Source organism: Piliocolobus tephrosceles, chromosome 1 (genome assembly GCF_002776525.5).
Source record: "Piliocolobus tephrosceles isolate RC106 chromosome 1, ASM277652v3, whole genome shotgun sequence".
Classification (NCBI taxonomy): Eukaryota; Metazoa; Chordata; class Mammalia; order Primates; family Cercopithecidae; genus Piliocolobus; species Piliocolobus tephrosceles.
Window position 1 is genome coordinate 100488155 of NC_045434.1, and position 19357 is coordinate 100507511.

Below are 19357 nucleotides of genomic sequence, written 5' to 3' on the forward strand. Positions count from 1 at the left end.
CTCCAGACCCTGTTTGCCTGGGTATCAGCAGCAGAGGTTGCAGAAGACAGAAAATTGCTGAACAGCGAGTGCACCTGTCTGATTCTTGCTTTGGAAGCTTCCTCTCAGGGGTGTACTCCACCCTGTGAGGTGTGGGGTGTCAGACTGCCCCTAGTGGGGGATGTCTCCCAGTTAGGCTACTCAGGGGTTAGGGACCCACTTGAGCAGGCAGACTGCCCCTTCTCAGATCTCAACCTCTGTGTTGGGAGATCCACTGCTCTCTTCAAAGCTGTCAGACAGAGTCGTTCGCGTTTGCACAGGCTTCTGCTCCTTTAGCTGAGCCCTGTCCCCAGAGGCGCAGTCTACAGAGACAGGCAGGTTTCCTTGAGCTGCTGTGAGCTCCACCCAGTTCGAGCTTCCCAGCGGCTTTATTTACCTACTTAAGCCTCAGCGATGGCGGGCGCCCCTCCCCCAGCCTCGCTGCTGCCTTGCGGTTAGATTGCCGCAGACTGCTGTGTTAGCAAGGAGGGAGGCTCCGTGGGCGTGGGACCCTCCCGGCCAGGTGTGGGATATATTCTCTGGTGTGCCGGTGTTATAGCGCAGTATTGGGGTGGGAGTTACCCGATTTTCCAGGTTTTGTGTGTCTCAGTTCCCCTGGCTAGGAAAAGGGACTCCCTTCCCCCTCGCGCTTCCCAGGTGAGGCGATGCCTCGCCCTGCTTCAGCTCTGGCTGGTCAGGCTGCAGTAGCTGACCCTCACGTATTGTCCCGCAGTCCTGAGTGAGATGACCCCAGTACCTCAGTTGAAAATGCAGAAATCACCGGTCTTCTGTGTCGCTTGCGCTGGGAGATGGAGACTGGAGCTGTTCCTATTCGGCCATCTTGCTCCGCCCTCCCTTTTGCTAATATTTTATGGAGAATTTCTGTGTCTAAGTTCATGAAAGACATTGACCTGTATTTTTTTTTGGTTTTGACTGGTTTGGTTATTTGGCGATAGCAACCTCAGAAAATGAGTTGAAGTGTTCTTTCATCTTCTGTATTCTGGAAGATATTATATAACATTGGTGTTAATTCTTCTTTAAATATTTGGTAGAATTTACCAGTGAAACCATCTGGGCCTGGAGATTTATTTTATGGATCTTGAAAATTATGCATGTAATTGTTAATGATTATAAGACTATTCAGATTTTCTGTTTTATCTTGTGTTTTTGTCATTTGTGCTTTCTAAGGAATTGGTCAATTATTTCTAAGTTTTCAAATTTATTAGCACAAAAGTTACTTGTAGTATTATCTTTTTAATGGCTACAAGATCTGTAATGATGTTCTCTATTTCATTCTTGATGTCAGTGTCTTCTCTTTTTTTTTTTCTGTTTTGTCAGTCTTGCTAGGAGTTTCTCAATTTTATTGGTATTTTCCTAAGAACCAACTTTTTGTTTGCTAAACTTTCCCAATTGTTTTCCTATTATCAATTTCACTGACTTCAGCTCAGATCTTTTCTATTTCCTTCCTTCAACTTGCTTTGGATTTATTTTGCTCTTCTTTCTCTACTTTCTTGCTGTAAAACTTAATTATGAACTTCTTCTTAGCACTATTCTAGCTGCATGCCAGATTTTTTGACACATTATTAAGTTGTACATATTTGTATTAATTTCCTTTGATACTTTCTCTTTACTCATGAATTACTTAGAAATGTTGTTTAATATACATATTTTTAGAGATTTAAAAAATTTGTTATTGATTTCTGACTATATTTTTGTTATTGATTTCCAGTTTTATTCTATTACAGTCAGAGAACACATTCTGTCTGATTTCTCTACCATTAAATTTGTCGAGGTTTGTTTTATGGCCCAGGATATGGCCAGCTTTGGTGAATGTCTCATGGGCTCTCCTCCACACTGTGCCTGCTGTTGTTTCTTCTTTGGAATTCTTTTTTCTTTCTTTTTTTTTTTTTTTTTGAGACGGAGTGTCACTCTGTGGCCCAGGCTGGAGTGCAGTGGCGGGATCTCAGCTCACTGCAAGTTCCGCCTCCCGGGTTTATGCCATTCTCCTGCCTCAGCCTCCCGAGTAGCTGGGACTACAGGCGCCCGCCACCTCGCCTGGCTAGTTTTTTATATTTTTTAGTAGAGACAGGGTTTCACCGTGTTAGCCAGGATGGTCTCGATCTCCTGACCTCGTGATCAGCCCGTCTCGGCCTCCCAAAGTGCTGGGATTACAGGCTTGAGCCACCGCGCCCGGCCTCTTCTTTGGAATTCTAAGGTAAATTTTTTTTGCCTTTTGTCCACAGTTAATAGTTGTTCTTCAGGAAGGGTGGTCTGTAGGTGGGGTACATTAAAAGCAAGACTTCTCTGCACTTTTTAGTTCCATCTTTATTTCTGTATGATTTTACTTTCTTCTGTTTCTTTCCTGAGTATAATCAGTTTTTGTTTTATTTCTTCCTGTTCTTTGTCTATTTCTGTTTTTTAAATTTTCAATGCATGGTATTTTTTAATGTCGCCAAATGCTTGTTTAAGGATATTTAATTCTGTTTCATTGGGTTAGTATTTTCTTCTCCCTTGTAGTTGTTTTCTTGGGCATGGGGGATGGTAGTTATTGTAGTTGTCAACTCAAACTTTTTTTTTTCTGTCATTTTGTTTGCTTTACTTCTCAGCAAAGTCTTCTGGTCACCCAGTCTAAAATTTCATCATGCCCCTCATATGTTCCCATCTTTCTTATCTACTTTTTTTTTTCCTTTTTGCTGCTTATTACTATCTAACATATGTATTTTACTTATCTTGTCTATTGCCTTTCAACCTACCAAAGTATAAGCTCCAAGATGACTGGGACTTTTTTTTTTTTTTTTTTTTTTTTTTACAAAGCAAATTCTTCTTTTATTCCCCAGAAAAAAATAAAGTATGTTTCTATCCAAGGTGATATAACAAATTACTGGCAACTATTGACATTAGTTTCGCAAACAAACAATTTAACTTTTATATAGTCTTCAAGTTAGAGCAGCATATTTAAGAGATATTATTAATAGGAGTTTGTACATTAAGCATATCTATCACAAAGAACAGTGCTCTCAATTATATATCTATTATGTTTTTAATGGAGATCTAATTCCTAAAATGGAAGTGGGTATCTAGGTTTATTTAATTTATTTTCTAAACACACAAAGATATTTCTTTTTAAAAATAAGATTAAAATTTGTTCCCAGAAAACAGCAGTCATGGTTTAGATTTGCCGATAAAGTGACTGAATCAAAGTTGACTTTATATGGAAAATATAACGATTTTAATGTTATTATTGCAGACAAAATTAATGGTTGATTGCCACTAATATTTCCTGTAATTTACTAGGTTATATCAAAGAGGAAATCACTTACCTGAGATAATTTCTACATAGAAGGTTTTGGGGAAAGACTTTACTCCCTGAAACTTAATAGCAGATATATAATAACAGCAACAAAATTATATATAATAATATAGCCATTGAAAGACTACAGTAATTTGTTATTTAAGTTTAATATCCTGACTCTTTAACTTACTTGTATTGCTGTAGTAGTGTGGTTTTATATATAACAAGAATTTCTCAATTATTACAGAATACTTGATTTTGATTCAGAAGTAAAATATTCTGTGTGTTCTAATGACACTTAAGACATTTTACTATAGTCCATCTATTCAGAACTGAAATGAAAAAGAATCGGAATTCAGGATAGTGAGAACAGAGGGGATTTTTTAGGGGTAATTTTTTAGGGGTAATTATACTTGTATTCAATTGTATTATGTACAGTGTAATTTCAATTAGCCATAACAATGCAAGTCCTAGAAGTCCTCAGATAGAAGTGCTTTTTTTTAGCACTCAACTGCTGTCTCAATAGACTGGGACTTTTAAAAACATTGTTTCTCTACTATTAATGCAAGGCACATAGTAGGCGCTCGATTACTGCTTGTTGTATAAATAAATACATGAACAATTGATTAAACAAAGGTTTATTTTAATAAAGGTATCATGCTCCTTGATATTTATAGCCTTAATCAACTTTTTTTGTTATAGCCATATTGAAAAAAAAAAAAAACTATATCACAATTTCGATCTTAATTTGAAATGGTGTTTGCAGTACCAAGTCAAGAGTTTATTGAGTTTCTGTCTGCTGTCATTGTCATGTTAGAATATTGCCTTTTGCTGATACAATTCCTTCTCATGAAAAACAAAAAATACAAAGAACAACAAGAATGTAGAATGAGCCTTATTCCTACTAATGGAACTCCACACAATAATCCATGTTTCTTGTCTGGCACCTGAAAATGTGAACAAATTTCATTATCTGACAAGTCTTGTTTACTTATTATGTTTAATAACCATGACAATATACATAAAGGACTGTTGAAAATGGAGAGTAATCCACTGAGTTAAAGAGAGCTCATCTCACCATTGCTGGAGGTTATTCCTCACTGTCTCATTTGACTCCTGTTTCAAAGAAGGGAATTATAGGAGGTTTTATAGCAGTTTATAGTGGAAAAGAAAAATCTCAGAGACTGGATGTTCGAGAAACATTTTTTGTTAGTGACTCATAAATAGGTTTAAATGTGGGTAGATGACGTAGATGATGCTTTAGATACAGGCTATGCATGGATTTATTTTCTTTCTTAGGCTAGGAAGTAACACTATCCCACTCTGCTGTATTTAACAGTCAACATGATTCTATATTCTCTATATCTTTGATTGCAAAGTGATCTCTATTTATAACTATCATTTATATTCCACATTTGAAAGAAATATATTCACAAGCACCCAGGAAAAATGATTTATTATATGTGCCATATGAGTAAGAATTGATTACTTATCATTTATAACAATGTAAAAAATCCTATCCCACACATTTGTTGTGAGCCAGGCTGGATAAATGGGGATTTGAAAAGAAGAGAGATGAATGATAGGAGGGAAAGGAAACAAAGGGAGAGTGTTTGAGTCAAGGCAGTACTTTCCCCCTGCTTGAAACTGGAGGCAACTTCATTCCAGAGAGATCTACAGAGAACTACAAGTTCTCTGTTATAAGGGGCTAAAAATAAATCATTTTATTCTTGGTCATCAAGGACTTAGTTCAGACACATGATGGGAATTAGAGCTAGATTTTAAAGTTCAGGGTAGACGTGGATAAAAAAATAGCAAATAATCAGCCACAGATAGATCTGTCAGATTCTTATCAAGAGAATGGATGAATGGTTATCCAGGAATAGGGTTATCATGACCAGGTGATGCTTCTCCATGTCCAGAAACTAAAATATCTACATCAACACAACAAAAATCAAGATGAAAACATAGGAGTTATTGAAAGTAAAACCAAGGGCTTAATTTGATCAGGTCCACCAAACTTATCCTGCCCTGCTTGCTTTTGGTTGTTTGCCTTTTGCTTTTGTTTTTGTTTTTCCCTGAAGCTGAAGGCATGGTAGCTGAAGGCTGCACCACTGGATGCTGTACCTAACCTTCACTGGCTACCTTATATATAACATAAGTCACATGGTAGTGGTCATTTCAGTTGTTTTTTAGGAACTTAGGGCAGCTCCTGTCCAGTTCAAACCAGTTGAGACTATGTACCCTTCAACTAGGCGTGTGTAAATACCTGAGAGGGAGCCTTTTGATGTCAGAGGCAAAAACACCATTCTCAGATCATGCTAATGCTGATCTGAGACATATATCCTGTGAAATGCCATGGACCCTGATAATGCTGGCATAGATCACTGATTACCTCATTTTTACCCACTGCCATTCACCTTTCCCCATGTCTTAGACCACCCACTTCTCTAATCCATAAATGTTTCCTATCTTTGGGGAGGCATATTTGAGAGCTGTTGTCCCACCTCCTTGCTGGGATATCTAATTAATCTTTTCTTTGCAAAAACCCATTGCCCCAGTAATTTATTTACTCTGCAGGTAGAATGAACCTGGCTGGTATCAAAAGTACACAAAGAGACCTCAACAAAATGATAGTATCGTGGTAATGGTCCTATACATAATACATTTTAATAACTTAAATGCATGATTTCTTCAGTCATCTAGAGTTCTGTCCTTCTCTGTTACTTTTAGTAGGTCAGACAATTGTTCAAAGTTTGCAGCAGCTTGAAAGCAAATTCTTTAGTGAAAGGTGCCAGGTCTCTGGGGATAACAAGAAACTGGGTCTTTCCTACTTGGTTCTGGTGGAAGTGATGGTGGGAGGCAGAGGCTGCTGGCCTTGCTCCATTGCCTTCAAGTCTTCGTGGAGCTCACAGTTTTTTTTCTAGCTGTCATTCCCACATTATGATGAGCATCAAAACTCCAAGATTGGGACCTCTTTTTGTTTTCCACAGGGTGAGCTCTTCATGGGACAGCCATACACCCAAGTTTCCACTCACTTTCTTTCCTTACATGACACCCCCGAATCCAGGAACTTTCACATTGAGCCTTTGGGTCTGGCCCTGGAATAAGACTATTCTCATTTTCAGAATTAGAGTTGTCAAATGCTGATCTCTTGTCTTTGAAGGAGTTTGAGTGGGAGAAGGGTAGGGGCTGAGTTCCTCTCAAATCATGAATATTTCTGAATTATCCAGAAATCTAAATGTCAAACAACCAAACAAATTGATAGTATCAGTGATCTATTCAAAATAATTTTGGAACAAGTGGCTAGTAACTGGGAAAAAAAAAAAACAGTTGGAGTCTTATATCACTGCTGTAGTAGGCGGAATTTAAAATGTCCCCCATGACCTTTGCCGGGTTACATTGGCCAGGATGGTCTCGATCTTCTGATCTCATGATTCACCCGCCTTGGCCTCCCAAAGTGCTGGGATTACAAGCATGAACCAACATGCCCGGTTCAACTTTTTGATTTTTAACTAAATAGCACATTGAGTAAAATTTATTTTTCTTTTCTTTTCTTTTCTTTTATTTTTTAAAAATCATCTGTATCAGAAAGGTGATTCGTGTATTCTCCATAGCTGAAGAACCACTGACCCGAGATGACAAAATTACTGCTGATGAGCTCCAGGAGGTGTTTGAAACCAACGTGTTTGACCACTTTATCCTGGTAAAAAGGCTTTGAACTTTATTCTGCCACAGAATTAATTTAATTTTGCCACAATTCTAATGGCAGTGCTGTTCTGTTAAACTAATAGTTTTTGACTAACACTTTATCCACAGGCCTATTTCTGCTGCTTCTGCTTCTGCTTCTGCTTCTCCATCTGCTCCTGCTCCTGCTCCTCCTGCTTCTCCTTCTCCTGCTTCTCCTTCTCCTTCTCCTCTCCTCCTCCTCCTCCTCCTTCTTCTTCTTCTTCTTTTTTTTTTTTTTGAGAAAGAGTCTTGCTCTGTCACCAAGGCTGGCTGGAGTGCAGTGGCATGGTCTTGGCTCACTGTAGCCTCTGCCTCCCAGGTTCCAGTGATTCTGCCTTAGCCTCCCGGGTAGCTGGGATTACAGGCGCCTGCAACCATGCCCAGCTAATTTTTATATTTTTAGTAGAGACGGGGTTTCACCATGTTGGCCAGGCTAGTCTCGAACTCCTGACCTCAGGTTGGCCACCCACCTTGGCCTCCCAAAGTGCTAGGATTACAGGTGTGAGCCACTGTGCCCGGCCCCTATTTCTTCTTTTACTTCAATTCTAAAGGGTGAATTTTGAGGGAGAAAGTACAAACCAAAGAGAAATTGCATACAGAATGATCTGAGACACGTAGATCAGTCCCATAAAGAACATTGTTCTCTGCTAGGCATATCTCCAGCTAGAAGAGGACAGCAGGCAAGTTAAATGGCAGGCAGTTTTTCATACCCATTTGTTAGATGTGTCATGTACTAACAACTGTCTTACGTTAGTTAAATGTGTACAGTGTCAGTGTCAGGTACTGATGAAGAACAGTAAACACAGGTTAGACCAGTGTTCAAAAAAATTAGTTTCATCTCTTTCCAAATGTAGAGATTTTCTGGCTTCTGTGAATTTTTCTTCTGTGCTCTGTCCTGAGTCACATATGTCACACATAGTACTACTTTAATATCTGAATCAAGTAATTCCTGACTCTGGTAGGGGTCAGATATAATTTGTGGATGTTGGATAAACTACTTTTGCATCTAGAATTGCATGTCACCGAATTTGCATCTCATTATACTCAGAGACAATATTCAAGATAGGCGAGAACTAGATGGCATTTGGGAGTCAAGTAGTCAGAAGAAATGTAAGACATAGAACTAGAACAGAGTCTTGGAGCTTCCTAGAGGAAGAGGAAACCAACTCTTTAGTCAATGAGGTTTGGGGCAGGAGAGGGAAAGAGAGGGGGAAGCAGCACCAGCAGGCTCAGCACATTATTATATTTACCCACTGGTGTGAAAGTAGTCCAGAACTTAAAAACCAATACAGTTGTCCTGGATGAATATTTGAATCATAATTCTATTGCTAAACATTTTATGATTTTATCTCTTTAACTCTGTCTATTTATTTTCATCCCTCTACAGTATAGAGGTTGTATGTCCAAGTTCCAAAGCCAAACTGCCTGCATTCACATTTCAGCTCCATCACTCATTAGCTGAAGGACTTCGAACAAGTTACTGATCTTTCTGGATTAAGTTCAAGTTTCCTCATTTGTAAAATAAAAGGTAATAGTCATTACCTCATAAAAGTATTGAATATTAAATGGATGAATATATATATATATATACACGCACATACAATTGCATATGCATATATTAAGTTTCTCATAGAATGCTTTTAATTAAACAATTTAAATTTCCTTACTTGGATGAATGGAATAAAAACAGAAGCAGAGTGGGGCTACAAGTTTTTATTTTTGCTCCTTCATGGCGTGGCTTCTCTTTATGAATAGGTGGATGTATGAGTAGAGATTTGGAATCTTATAGCACTTTGGAAAGCAAACCTTGCTATAAAGTTAATGTGAATGTCTTTATAAGCTGAGACATCTTCAATTTTCTAAGATGGCTCTTCCTCAGTTTCTAATATTCAATGTGTTATTTATGGTAAAGCAAATTGATATAACCCCCAAATCTCAATGGATTTAATGCAATACTTTGTTCTTACTCACATAAAGGCAATTTAGTGGTTAGAGGGGTAGTGTTAGAGACGTGTGAATGAGAACAACTCCATCTTGAATAGGAGCTGGGTAAAATGAGGCTGAGACCTACTGGGCTGCATTCCCAGATGGTTAAGGCATTCTAAGTCACAGAATGAGATTGGAGGATGGCACAAGATACAGGTCACAAAGACCTTGCTGATAAAACAGGATGCAGTAAAGAAGCCCGCCAAATCCCACAAAACCAAGATGGCCATGAGAGTGACCTCTGGTGGTCCTCACTGCTACATTCCCACCAGTGCTATGACAGTTTACAAATGCCATGGCAACGAGAGGAAATTACCCTATATGGTATAAAAAGAGGAGGCATGAATAGTCCACCCCTTGTTTAGCATATCATCAAGAAATAACCATAAAAATGTGCAACCAGTAGCCCTTGGGCCTGCTCTGTCTATGGAGTAGGCATTCTTTTATTCCTGTACTTTCCTAATCAACTTGCTTTCACTTTCCTCTGTGGACTTGCCCTGAATTCTTTCTTGTGTGAGATCCAAGAAGCCTCTCTTGGGGTCTGGATTGGGACCCCTTTCCTGTAACAGTAGGAGTCCTTGCTCTGCTTCATATAGTCATTCAAGGATCCAGGCAGATAGTGGCTCTGCCTCTTTTTATCCATGTATTTTGAGATTATTCTGTCAATATCCATTTAGCATTTAGGGAAGAGACAACATTACATGTGGGAGGTTTATATGAGCCTGATCTCAAAATGTACATATAATTTCAGTTTACATTCTGTCAGCAAAAGTAATTTATATGACACACTTAACTGGAAGAGAAATTGGAGAATAGATTCTAGCTGAGTACACAAGAAGAAATGTACATAGGTTTGTGAATAGTTAGCTGTTGTTACTACATGTAGAATGGGGCTGATAACACAACCTGGCAGCTTGTTTCTAAGGATCAAAGATAATGCCTTTAAAGTGTGCAGCACTGTTCCTGGAAACTAGGAGGTCCTCAATAAGTTATAATGCCATATGAAGATTATTTTTATTATTATAGCTGAGGAACTGTTTTGGTTTTCTTTATCTAGTGTTTGTGGGCTTGGTTGCCTTTGCTCATTTATTTATGCAGGTGTCAAATACTTCTGCAAACTCCCATATCACATTTTAAGATACAGTTTTTTTTTTTGTTGTTGTTGTTTGACTTCGGATTGGAGAGCTAGAACCTCTCCTCTGCCTCTTGATTATCTTGGATACAACCTGCAGTGCCTGGAAATCCCATTTCAGGCTTGAAAACATCCAGCACAGCAAAGGCCAGGAGCCAGAGAGCTCTCCCAGATCACCACTGCCCTGAGTGTGGCTTTGAACAGAAACTTCAACCAGCAAGTGAGGCCTGTCTCAGTGATACGGAAATAGCAGAGCAGGAGCTTCTTTGTTACTGTTGAATACCTGATTATAAGGCTGACTACCAAAATAATTGCCATAGTTTCAGAAAGTTCAGTATAGTCACTTGAGCAGGATTGCTGTGAGGATAACATAGGACACAAGTGTTGCTAGTTGGTATAAAAGAACATTTTAGAGTAGTGAATATGTCCTTATGGCTCTCTACTTATATGAAGCCCATTCTCTTGCATTCTGAAACTCTTTGGGACATTTGATTTATCTAACGAATGATAATAAAGCCATGGCTACTTGCTATGGGACTGTCCTGGTCTCTTTATCTGTATTATAAGCTTGTGAGGTAGCTGTGATATCTCCATCTCTCAGAGGAGAAAACTAAGGTACAGGAAAGACAGTATTCACCTAAGATCACCTGTTGGGATCTGAGGTATAAATTAATTACAACACTTCCCTTTTCAGTAAATGCGCTATTTGAGTAACATATGTGAAAATAAAGTATCTTGGGACCCCAAAATTACAAAGGAAAACTCAAAGTGGAAACTGATTAAGGCAAACCTGCTTCCAATTCCATTCAAAAGTATCCCCTCTGCTCACTGAGGGGATGTCCGGGAGGGCAGGGGGACAGACCCCAAAGGCGCAGGCACTGGTCCCCTACCCCTCGCGGTGCCTTCCAGCTCCTGGAACGCCCAGGCGTTTCAATCCACTCATTGGGCGCCGCCCGCGGCAACCTTCTAAACCAGGGGAAGGAACGGGCAGGGGCAGCGGGTGCCACACAGGCCAGCCAAGACCTCCGATCCAGAAATCGGGGGCTGCTGTATCCGGGGGAAGGACATTGTTTCGACAGCCACCAGGAAAACAGTCCCTGTGCACCCGGATTCCCATTGCCACCAACTTCGTGTAAACTCCAGTCCCGAGGACACGCCGGATTCCCAGGCCTGGGGCGAAGTGGGCACGCCTGGTGCCACGGCTCCGGTAAAACGGTCGGGCACACTCTGCAAGTCAAGGGGCACACCGCACCGCACCAAGAGCACAGGGAGGTGCCAACAAAGGAAGGAGACTACTAAACCCACCTCCAAAACAAGCAATTAATCCAAGACAACACCCGTGTCAATGCTCCGTTGCTCCTCTCACATGGACGGCCTGGCCACCCTGTTCTGGCCAAGCCCAAGCCCCCTCCATCCTATGCCAGCCTGCCCAAAAGGGCCCTGACTGCCGGAGCAGGGCACTACCTCTCCAAGGCTCTATCACTTTCGCTCTCTAGCTCCCTCCCTCTCTCTCTTCTGGGTTTGCCCCTGCACCTCACACTACTTCTGTCGCCTTCCCTCTGTCTCTGTGTCTCTCTCTCTTCCTCTGTCCCTCTCTCTTTCTCTGCCTCTGTGTCTGTCTCATTCCCTCTCCCCCTCCCCTGTTTCTCTCGATTGCTGTCTCTTTCCCTCCCTCGGTTTCAATCTCTCCATCCATCTCTTCCTTGCTCTCCTTCAAGCCGTTTGTGTGTGCGTGCACTTGTGTGTGTGTGTGTGTCTGTGTGTGCGCGCGTGTGCGTATGTGTGTTCCCGCGCGCGAGCACCCCGGTGTGTCTGTGTGTGGGGCTGTGGATTTGCTCCTGGTGGTGGTGGGCTGTGTCTGGGTTTCTCTCAGCCCCTCTGGATGGGGATCAGGCTGCTGCCCTCTCTAGTGCCGGCCCAGGGCAAAGCAGGGCCATCCCCCAACGGCCAACCCCCCACGCCTTCTTGCCCAGTGGCCGGGTTTTGCTCGGGGACAAGCTACCATGATTGGGGCGTTGTGAGACAAACGCCACGCGCGTCTCGTCCGTCTGTTCCCCCTTGGCCAGCCTTGATGGCTCTGGGTGGGTGGGGCAAGAGGGGGCCTCACAGAAGCTCCTGAGAGGCAAGGAATCCAAAAGAATATCTCCGCGACAGGGAGGAGTACTGGACGGGGTGCCAGGATCATGGGCCCTGGGCCCTGACGCCTCGGAGCACTCCCTGTTCCGAGCGGACCCAATGTGGTGGAAGTTAGGGAGCTCAGGAGCTGGAGAAGGCCCAGGCGAGCGGCTCCGGGGTCCCGATGCGAGCCGGGCGGCCCCGGGCTGGCGGTGCCGGTTGGAAGCCGGCAGGCATGACTGGGCCGGGCTCTTGGGGCAGCCAGGCACCTCTGCTGGGGTCTACAGCCATACCACCCTGAACAGGCCCGATCTGGTCTGATCTCAGAAACTAAGCATGGTCGGGCCTGGTTAGTACTTGGATGGGAGACCACCTGGGAACACCGGGTGCTGTAGGTTTTTTTGCTTTCTTTCTTTTCTATCTTCCTTTTTTCATTCTCTCTGTCTCTTCTTTCTTTCTTTTTTTTTTTTTTTTTTTCTTTCCTTCTTTTTTTTCTTCCTTTCTTTCTTACCTTCTTTCTTTCTTTTCTTTCTTTCTTTTCCTTTCTTTCTTTCTTCCTTTTCCTTTCTTTCTTCCTTCTTTCCTCTTTCTTTTCTTTCTTTCTCTTTCTTTTTCTTTCTCTCGTTCTTTCTTCTTTCTTTTCTTTCTTTCTTTCTCTCTTTCGTTCTTTTTTCTTTCTTCCCTTCTTTCTTTTCTCTCTCCCTTCCCTTCCTTTCTTCCCTTCCCTTCTTCCCTTCCCTTCCCTTCTTCCCTTCCCTTCTTCCCTTCCCTTCTTCCCTTCCCTTCCTCTTCCAGTCAGAGTCTTGCTCTGTCACCCAGGCTGGAGTGCAGGGGGCGTTCTAGGCTAACTGTAAGCTCCGCCTCTGGGTTCAATACCATTTTCCTCCCTCAGCCTCCCCAGCAACCGGGCCTACAGCCGCCTGCCACCACACCCGGCTCATGTTTTGGTAGTTTTAGTAGAGCCGAGGTTTCATCGTGTTAGCCAGGCTGGTCTGGATCTCATGACCTCGTGATCCACCTGCCTCAGACTTCCAAAGTGCTGGGACTACAGATGTGATCCACCGCGCCCGGCCTGCTGTAGGCTTTTGTGGCTTCCATCCTCCCTCCTATCCCCCTATTGTCGCTATGCTTCCCAACCTCTCCTGACTCTGCTTCCCCTTTATCGCCCGCCTACACCCCCCCGCCGCAGCCAGGGAACTCCTCCTGGGGGTCCGCCACCAAAGCACCACTGGGCAGCAGCATCCCAGAGCTTCCACCTCACTGCCACCCCACCAGGAGCTCCAGCCCGGGAGGGCAGGGGGCCGGACACTAAAGGATTCCCATTGCCACCAACTTCGTGTAAACTCCAGTCCCGAGGACAAGCCAGATTCCCAGGCCTGGGGCGACGTGGCCACGCCTGGTGCCACGGCTCCCGTAAAACAGTTGGGCACACTCTGCAAGTCAAGGGGCACACCCACCGCACCAAGAGCACAGGGAGGTGCCAACAAAGGAAGGAGACTACTAAACCAGCCTCCAAAACAAGCAATTAATCCAAGACAACACCCGTGTCAGTGCTCTGTTGCTCCTCTCACATGGACGGCCTGGCCACTCTGTTCTGGCCAAGCCCAAGTCCCCTCCACCCTATGCTGGCCTGCCCAAAAGGGCCCTGCCTGCAGGAGCAGGGCACTACCTCTCCAAGGCTCTATCACTTTCGCTCTCTAGCTTCCTCCCCCTCTCTCTTCTGGGTTTGCCCCTGCACCTGGCACTACTTCTGTCACCTTCCCTCTGTCTCTCTCTCTCTCTCTCTCTCTTTCTCTGCCTCTCTGTCTGTCTCTTTCCCTCTCTCCCTCTCCTGTCTCTCTGGTTCGCTGTCTCTCTCCCTTCCTCGGTTTCAATCTCTCCATCCATCTCTTCCTTGCTCTCCTTCAAGCCATTTGTGTGTGCGTGCATGTGTGTGTGTGTGTGTGCGTGTGTGTGTGTTTGTCTCTGTGTGTGCCTCAGCCTCTCTCACCGGGGATCAGGTTTCCGGCTCTAGTGCAAGCCAGGGGCAAAGCAGGGTCATCCCCCAACACCGAACACCCTACGCCCACTTGCCCACTGGGTGGGTCTTGGTCGGGACAAGCCACGGTGGTGGGGGCGTTCTGAGAAAAGGGCCAGGCGCTGGTGGTCTGACTGTTGGCCCTTGGCCAGCCTTGACGGCTCTGGGTGGGTGGGGCAAGAGGGGCCTCGCAGCAGCTACTGAGCAGCCAGGGATGCGAAAGAATACCTCCGAGACAGGGCGGAGGACCGGACCTCCTGAAGCTAAACAGGGTCGGGCCTGGTTAGTCCCCCTATTGTCGCCGTGCTTCCCAACCTCCCCTGACTCTGTTCCCACTTTATCGCCTGCCTACACACCCGCCGCTGCCGGGGACATCTTCCAGGGCTTCCGCCACCAAAGTACCACGGGGCAGCAGCATCCCACCGCTTCCGCCTCGCCCCCGCCCCGCCAGGAGACCGGCTCCAGCCTGGTAGGGCACAGGCGCGGGACCCCAAAGGTGCAGGCGCAGGTTTCCTGCAGTTCGCGGTCCCTACCCACTTCTGGAACGCCCAGGCGATTCAATCCACTCATCAGACGCCGCCGGAAACTTCCAAACCGGGGGAAGGGACGGGCAGGGGCAGCGGGTGCCACACAGGCCAGCCAAGACCTCCGCTCCAGAACTCAGGGGCTGCTTTATCGGGGGAAGGACATTGCTACGCCATCCACCAGGAAAACAGTCCCTGTGCACCCGGATTCCCATTGCCACCAGCTTCGTGTAAACTCCAGTCCCGAGGACACGCCAGAGACCCAGGCCTCCGGCCCCGTGGGCACGCCCGGTGCCACGGCTCCCGCCAAACGGGCGGGCGCACTCTGCAAATCAAGGGGCCCACCGCACCGCACCAAGAGCACAGGGAGATTCCAAAAAAGAAAAGAGTCTACGAAACCCACCTCCAAGGCAAGCAATTAATCCAAGACAAAACCCGTCTCAGCGCTCCCTTGCTCCTCTCGCATGGACAGCCTGGCCACCCCGTTCTGGCCCAGCCCAAGCCCACTCCACCCTATCCAGGCCTGCTCAAAAGGAACCTGCCTACCGGAGCAGGATGCTCCCTCTCCAAGGTTCTATCGCTGTCGCTCTCTAGCTCCCTCCTCCTCTCTCTTCTGGGTTTGCCCCTGCACCTCGCGCTGCTTCTGTCGCCTTCCCTCTGTCTCTCTCTCTTTCTCTGCCTCTCTCTTTCCGTCCCTCTCTCCCACCCGTGTCTCTGTTGATCGCTGTCTCTCTCCCTTCCTTGGTTTCAATCTCTCCATCCATCTGTTCCTTGCTCTCCTTCAAGCCATTTGTGTGGGCGTGCATTTGTGTGTGTGTGTGTGTTTCTGTTTGCACACGCGCGTGTGTGGGTTCCTGCGCATAAGCGCCCAGGTGTGTCTGTTTGTGGGGCTGTGTGTTTGCTCCTGGTGGTGGTGGGTTGTGTCTGGGTTTCTTTCAGCCCCTCTCGCCGGAGATCAGGATTCCATCTCTAGTGCCAGCTCTGAGAAAAGCAGGGCCATCTTCCAACCCCCAGCCCCCCACGCCCTCTTTCCTACCGGCCGGGTCTTGCTCAGGACAAGCCACCGTGGATGGGAGACAACATGGGAATACCGGGTGCTGTAGGCTTTTTTTGCTTTCTTATCTTTCTTTCTTTTCTACCTTCCTTTCTTTCCTTCTCTCTCTCCTTTCTTTTTCTTTTTTTTCTTTCTTTCTCTCTTTCTTTCCTTCTTTCTTTCTTTTCTTTCTCTCTCTTTCTTTGTCATTCCTTTTTCTTTCTTCCTTTTCTTCCTCTTTCTTTCTTCCTTCTTTCTTTTCTTTATTTCTCTCTCTCTTTCGTTCTTCTAGTCTTTCTTTCTTCTTTCTTCCCTTTTTTCTTTCCTTTTTTCTTTCTCTCTCTGTCTTCTTTCTTTCTTCTTTCTTTCCTTCTTTCTGCCTCTTTCTTTCTTTCTTCCTTTCTTTCTTTCCTTCTTTCTCTTTTTCTTTTTTCTCTTTCTTTCTCTCCTTTCTCTTTCTTCCTTCCTTCCTTCCTTCCTTCCTTCCTTCCTTCCTTCCTTCCTTCCTTTCTCTCTCTCTCTTTCTTTCTTTCTTTCTCTTTCTTTCTTTCTTTCTTTCTTTCTTTCTTTCTTTCTTTCTTTCTTTCTTTCTTTCTTTCTTTTCTTGATAGAGTCTCACTCTGTCACCCATGCTGGAGTGCAGTGGAGTGATCTCAGCTCACTGCAAGCTCAGACTCCCGGGTTCACGCCATTTTCCTGCCTCAGCCTCCCCAGCAGCTGGGACTACCGGCGCCCGCCACCAAGCCCGGCTCATGTTTTGTAGTTTTAATAGAGACTGGGTTTCTCCGTGGTAGCCAGGCTTGTCTGGATCTCCTGACGTCGTGATCCATCCATCTCGGCCTCCCAAAGTGCTGGGATTACAGGCGTGATCCACCGTGCCCGGCCTGCTGTAGGCTTTTGTGGCTTCCCCACTCCGTCCCTTCCCCCTACTGTCGCCATGCTTCCCAAACTCCCCTGACTCTGCTCCCACTTGATTGTCCGCCTACACCCCTGCCACAGCCTGGGACCTCCTCATGGGAGTCCGCCATCAAAGCACCACCGGGCAGCAGGACCCCACCCCTTCCGCCTCGATGCCACTCCGCCAGGAGCCCGGCTCCAGCCCGGGAGGGCAGGGGGACGGACTCCAAATGCGCAGGCCTCGGTTCCCTGCCGTCCGCGGTGCCTTCCCGCTCCCGAAACGCCCTGGCGATTCTATTCACTCATTAGGCGCCGCCGCAGCCTTCCAAACGGGGAGAAGGATCAGTCAGGGGCAGCGGGTGCCACACACGCCAGCCAAGAACTCTGCTCCAGAACGCAGGGGCTGCTTTATCCCGGGGAATGACATTGCTTCGCCAGCCCCCAGGATAACAGTCCCTGTGCACCCGGATTCCCATTGTCACCAACTTCGTGTAAACTCCAGTCCCAAGGTCACGCCAGAGACAATGGCCTGGGGCCCCGTGGGCAAGTCCTTTGCCACTGCTTCCGCCAAACGGACAGGCAAACCCTGCAAATCAAGGGGCCCACCGCACCGCACCAAGAGCATAGGGAGGTGCCAACAAAGGAAGGAGCCTATGAAACCCACCTGCACAGCAAGCAATTAATCCAGGACAAAACCCGTCTCAGCACTCCTTTGTTCCTCTCGCATAGACGGCCTGGCCACCCTGTTCTGGCCAAGCCCAAGGCCCCTCCACCCTATCCCAGCCTGCTCAAAAGGGCCCTGCCTACCGGAACAGGGGCTCCCTCTCCAAGCCTCTATAACTCTTGCTCTCTAGCACCCTCCCCCTCTCTCTTCTGGGTTTGCCCCTGCAACTCACACTACTTCTGTTGCCTTCCCTCTGTCCCTCTGTCTCTCCCTCTTTCTCTGTCCTTCTCTCTTCCTCTGCCTGTCTGTCTGTCTGTTTCCCTCTCTCCCTCCCTGTCTCTCTCGATCGCTGTCTCTCTCCCTCCCTCGCTTTCAATCTGTCCATTTATCTCTTCCTTCCTCTCCTTGAAGCCGTCTGTGTGTGCGTACATATGTGTGTGTGTGTGTCTATGTTCGTGAGCTCGCGCATGTGTTGGTTCCCGTGCACTAGAGCCCGGGTTTGTCTGTGTGTGCGGCTGTGGATTTGCTCCTGGTGGTGGTGGGGTGTGTCTGGGTTTCTCTCAGCCCCTCTCTCCGCGGATCAGGCTTCCAGCTCTAGTGCCAGCCGGGGGCAAAGCAGGGCCATCTCCCAACCCCCAACCCCCATGCCCTCTTGCCCAGCGGCTGGGACTCGCTACCGTGGTGGGGGCGTAGTGAGAAAAAGGCCATGCATGGCTGGGCCGGCTGTTCGTCCTTGGCCAGCACTGACAGCTCTGGGTGGGTGGGGCAAGAGGGGCCCTCGCGGGAGCCCCTGGGCAGCCAGGGATCCAAAAGGATACCTGTGCGACAGGGTGGAGGACTGGATGAGGTCCCAGGATCGTGGGCCCTGGGCCCTGACGCCTGGGAGTGCCTCCCGTTCTGAGCGGGCCTGATGTGGTGGAAGCTTGGGAGCTTGGGAGCCGGGGAAAGGTCGCGGGCGAGCAGTCGCGGGGTCCAGATTCGAGCCCGGCGGCCCCGGCCGGCGGTGCTGGCTGGAAGCCGGCGGGCATGGTTGGGCTGGGCTTTTGGGGCAGCCAGGAGCCTCTGTTGCTGTCTACTGCCATATCACCCTGAACGCACCTGATTTCAGAAGCTAAGCAGCGTCGGGCCTGGTTAGTACTTGGATGGGAGACCGCCTGGGAATACTGGGTGCTGTAGGTTTTTGGCTTTCTTTCTTGACTTTCTTTCTATTCTACCTTCGTTTCTTCCCTTCTCTCTCTCTATTCTTTCTTTCGTTCTTTCTCTTTCTTTCCTTCTTTCTTTTTCTTTCTTCTTTCTTTCCTTCTTTCTTTTCTTTCATTCATTCTTTCTTTCCTTTCTCTCTCTCTTTCTTTCTTCTATTTTCTTTCTTTCTTTTCGTTCTTTCTCTCTCTTTCTTTCGGTCTTTCTTTCTTTCCATCTTTCTTTCTTTCTTCTTTCTTCCCTTCTTTCTTTCTTTTCTTTCTCTCTCTCTTTTCTTTCTTTCTCTATTTCTTTCCTTTTCTTTCTCTCTTTCGTTTTCTTTCTTTTCTTTCTTTTTTCTTTCCTTCTTTCTTTTTTGATGGTTTTTTAAATATTTATTAATACCTTTTATTCACACAGTCCACCTATGACAAAAGCCTTTAACCTTTTGAACATAACCCTCAATGAAAAAATTGACATTTAAAACATATATACTTCCTCTATGTATATATTGTATATGATTAGGAAAAGAAATAATGAATCAACTTTTATTATGTCTAGTAACCCGTGATTTTATATTCCATTCCATTTTATTATGTTTAATTTCATTTTTTAAATGTATTACAAATTATCAATTTATTCAATTGATATTAATGTATTGCTTTTTTATTATATTTTAAGTTCTAGGGTACATGTGCATAACATGCAGGTTTGTTACACATGTATACTTGTGCCATGTTGGTGTGCTGCACCCATCAACTCGTCAGCACC

General features: G+C 45.7%; 1 protein-coding gene and 2 pseudogenes across 2 annotated transcripts in view; all 3 read left to right on the forward strand.

Annotated features, from left to right (window-relative positions):
- The window catches only part of HSD17B7 (hydroxysteroid 17-beta dehydrogenase 7), a 40789-nt gene extending 31543 nt beyond the window's left edge, over positions 1 to 9246 (forward strand). The window contains exons 9-10 of one of the 2 annotated variants that reach the window (XR_002725934.2): positions 6902 to 7016; positions 8427 to 9246. Coding sequence is in view for 1 of the 2 variants with exons in the window: in XM_023190358.1 (XP_023046126.1) it covers positions 6902 to 6931 (30 nt within the window). In the remaining variant the exon portion in view is untranslated. Of the gene's footprint in view, positions 1 to 6901; positions 7215 to 8426 lie in introns of those variants that run through there. The other variant, XM_023190358.1, reaches the window with a different exon arrangement.
- Positions 9247 to 12551: 3305 nt separating this feature from the next.
- Positions 12552 to 12670, forward strand: LOC111525050 (annotated as a pseudogene).
- Positions 12671 to 18477: 5807 nt separating this feature from the next.
- Positions 18478 to 18586, forward strand: LOC111533384 (annotated as a pseudogene).
- The last annotated feature ends 771 nt before the right edge of the window (positions 18587 to 19357 follow it).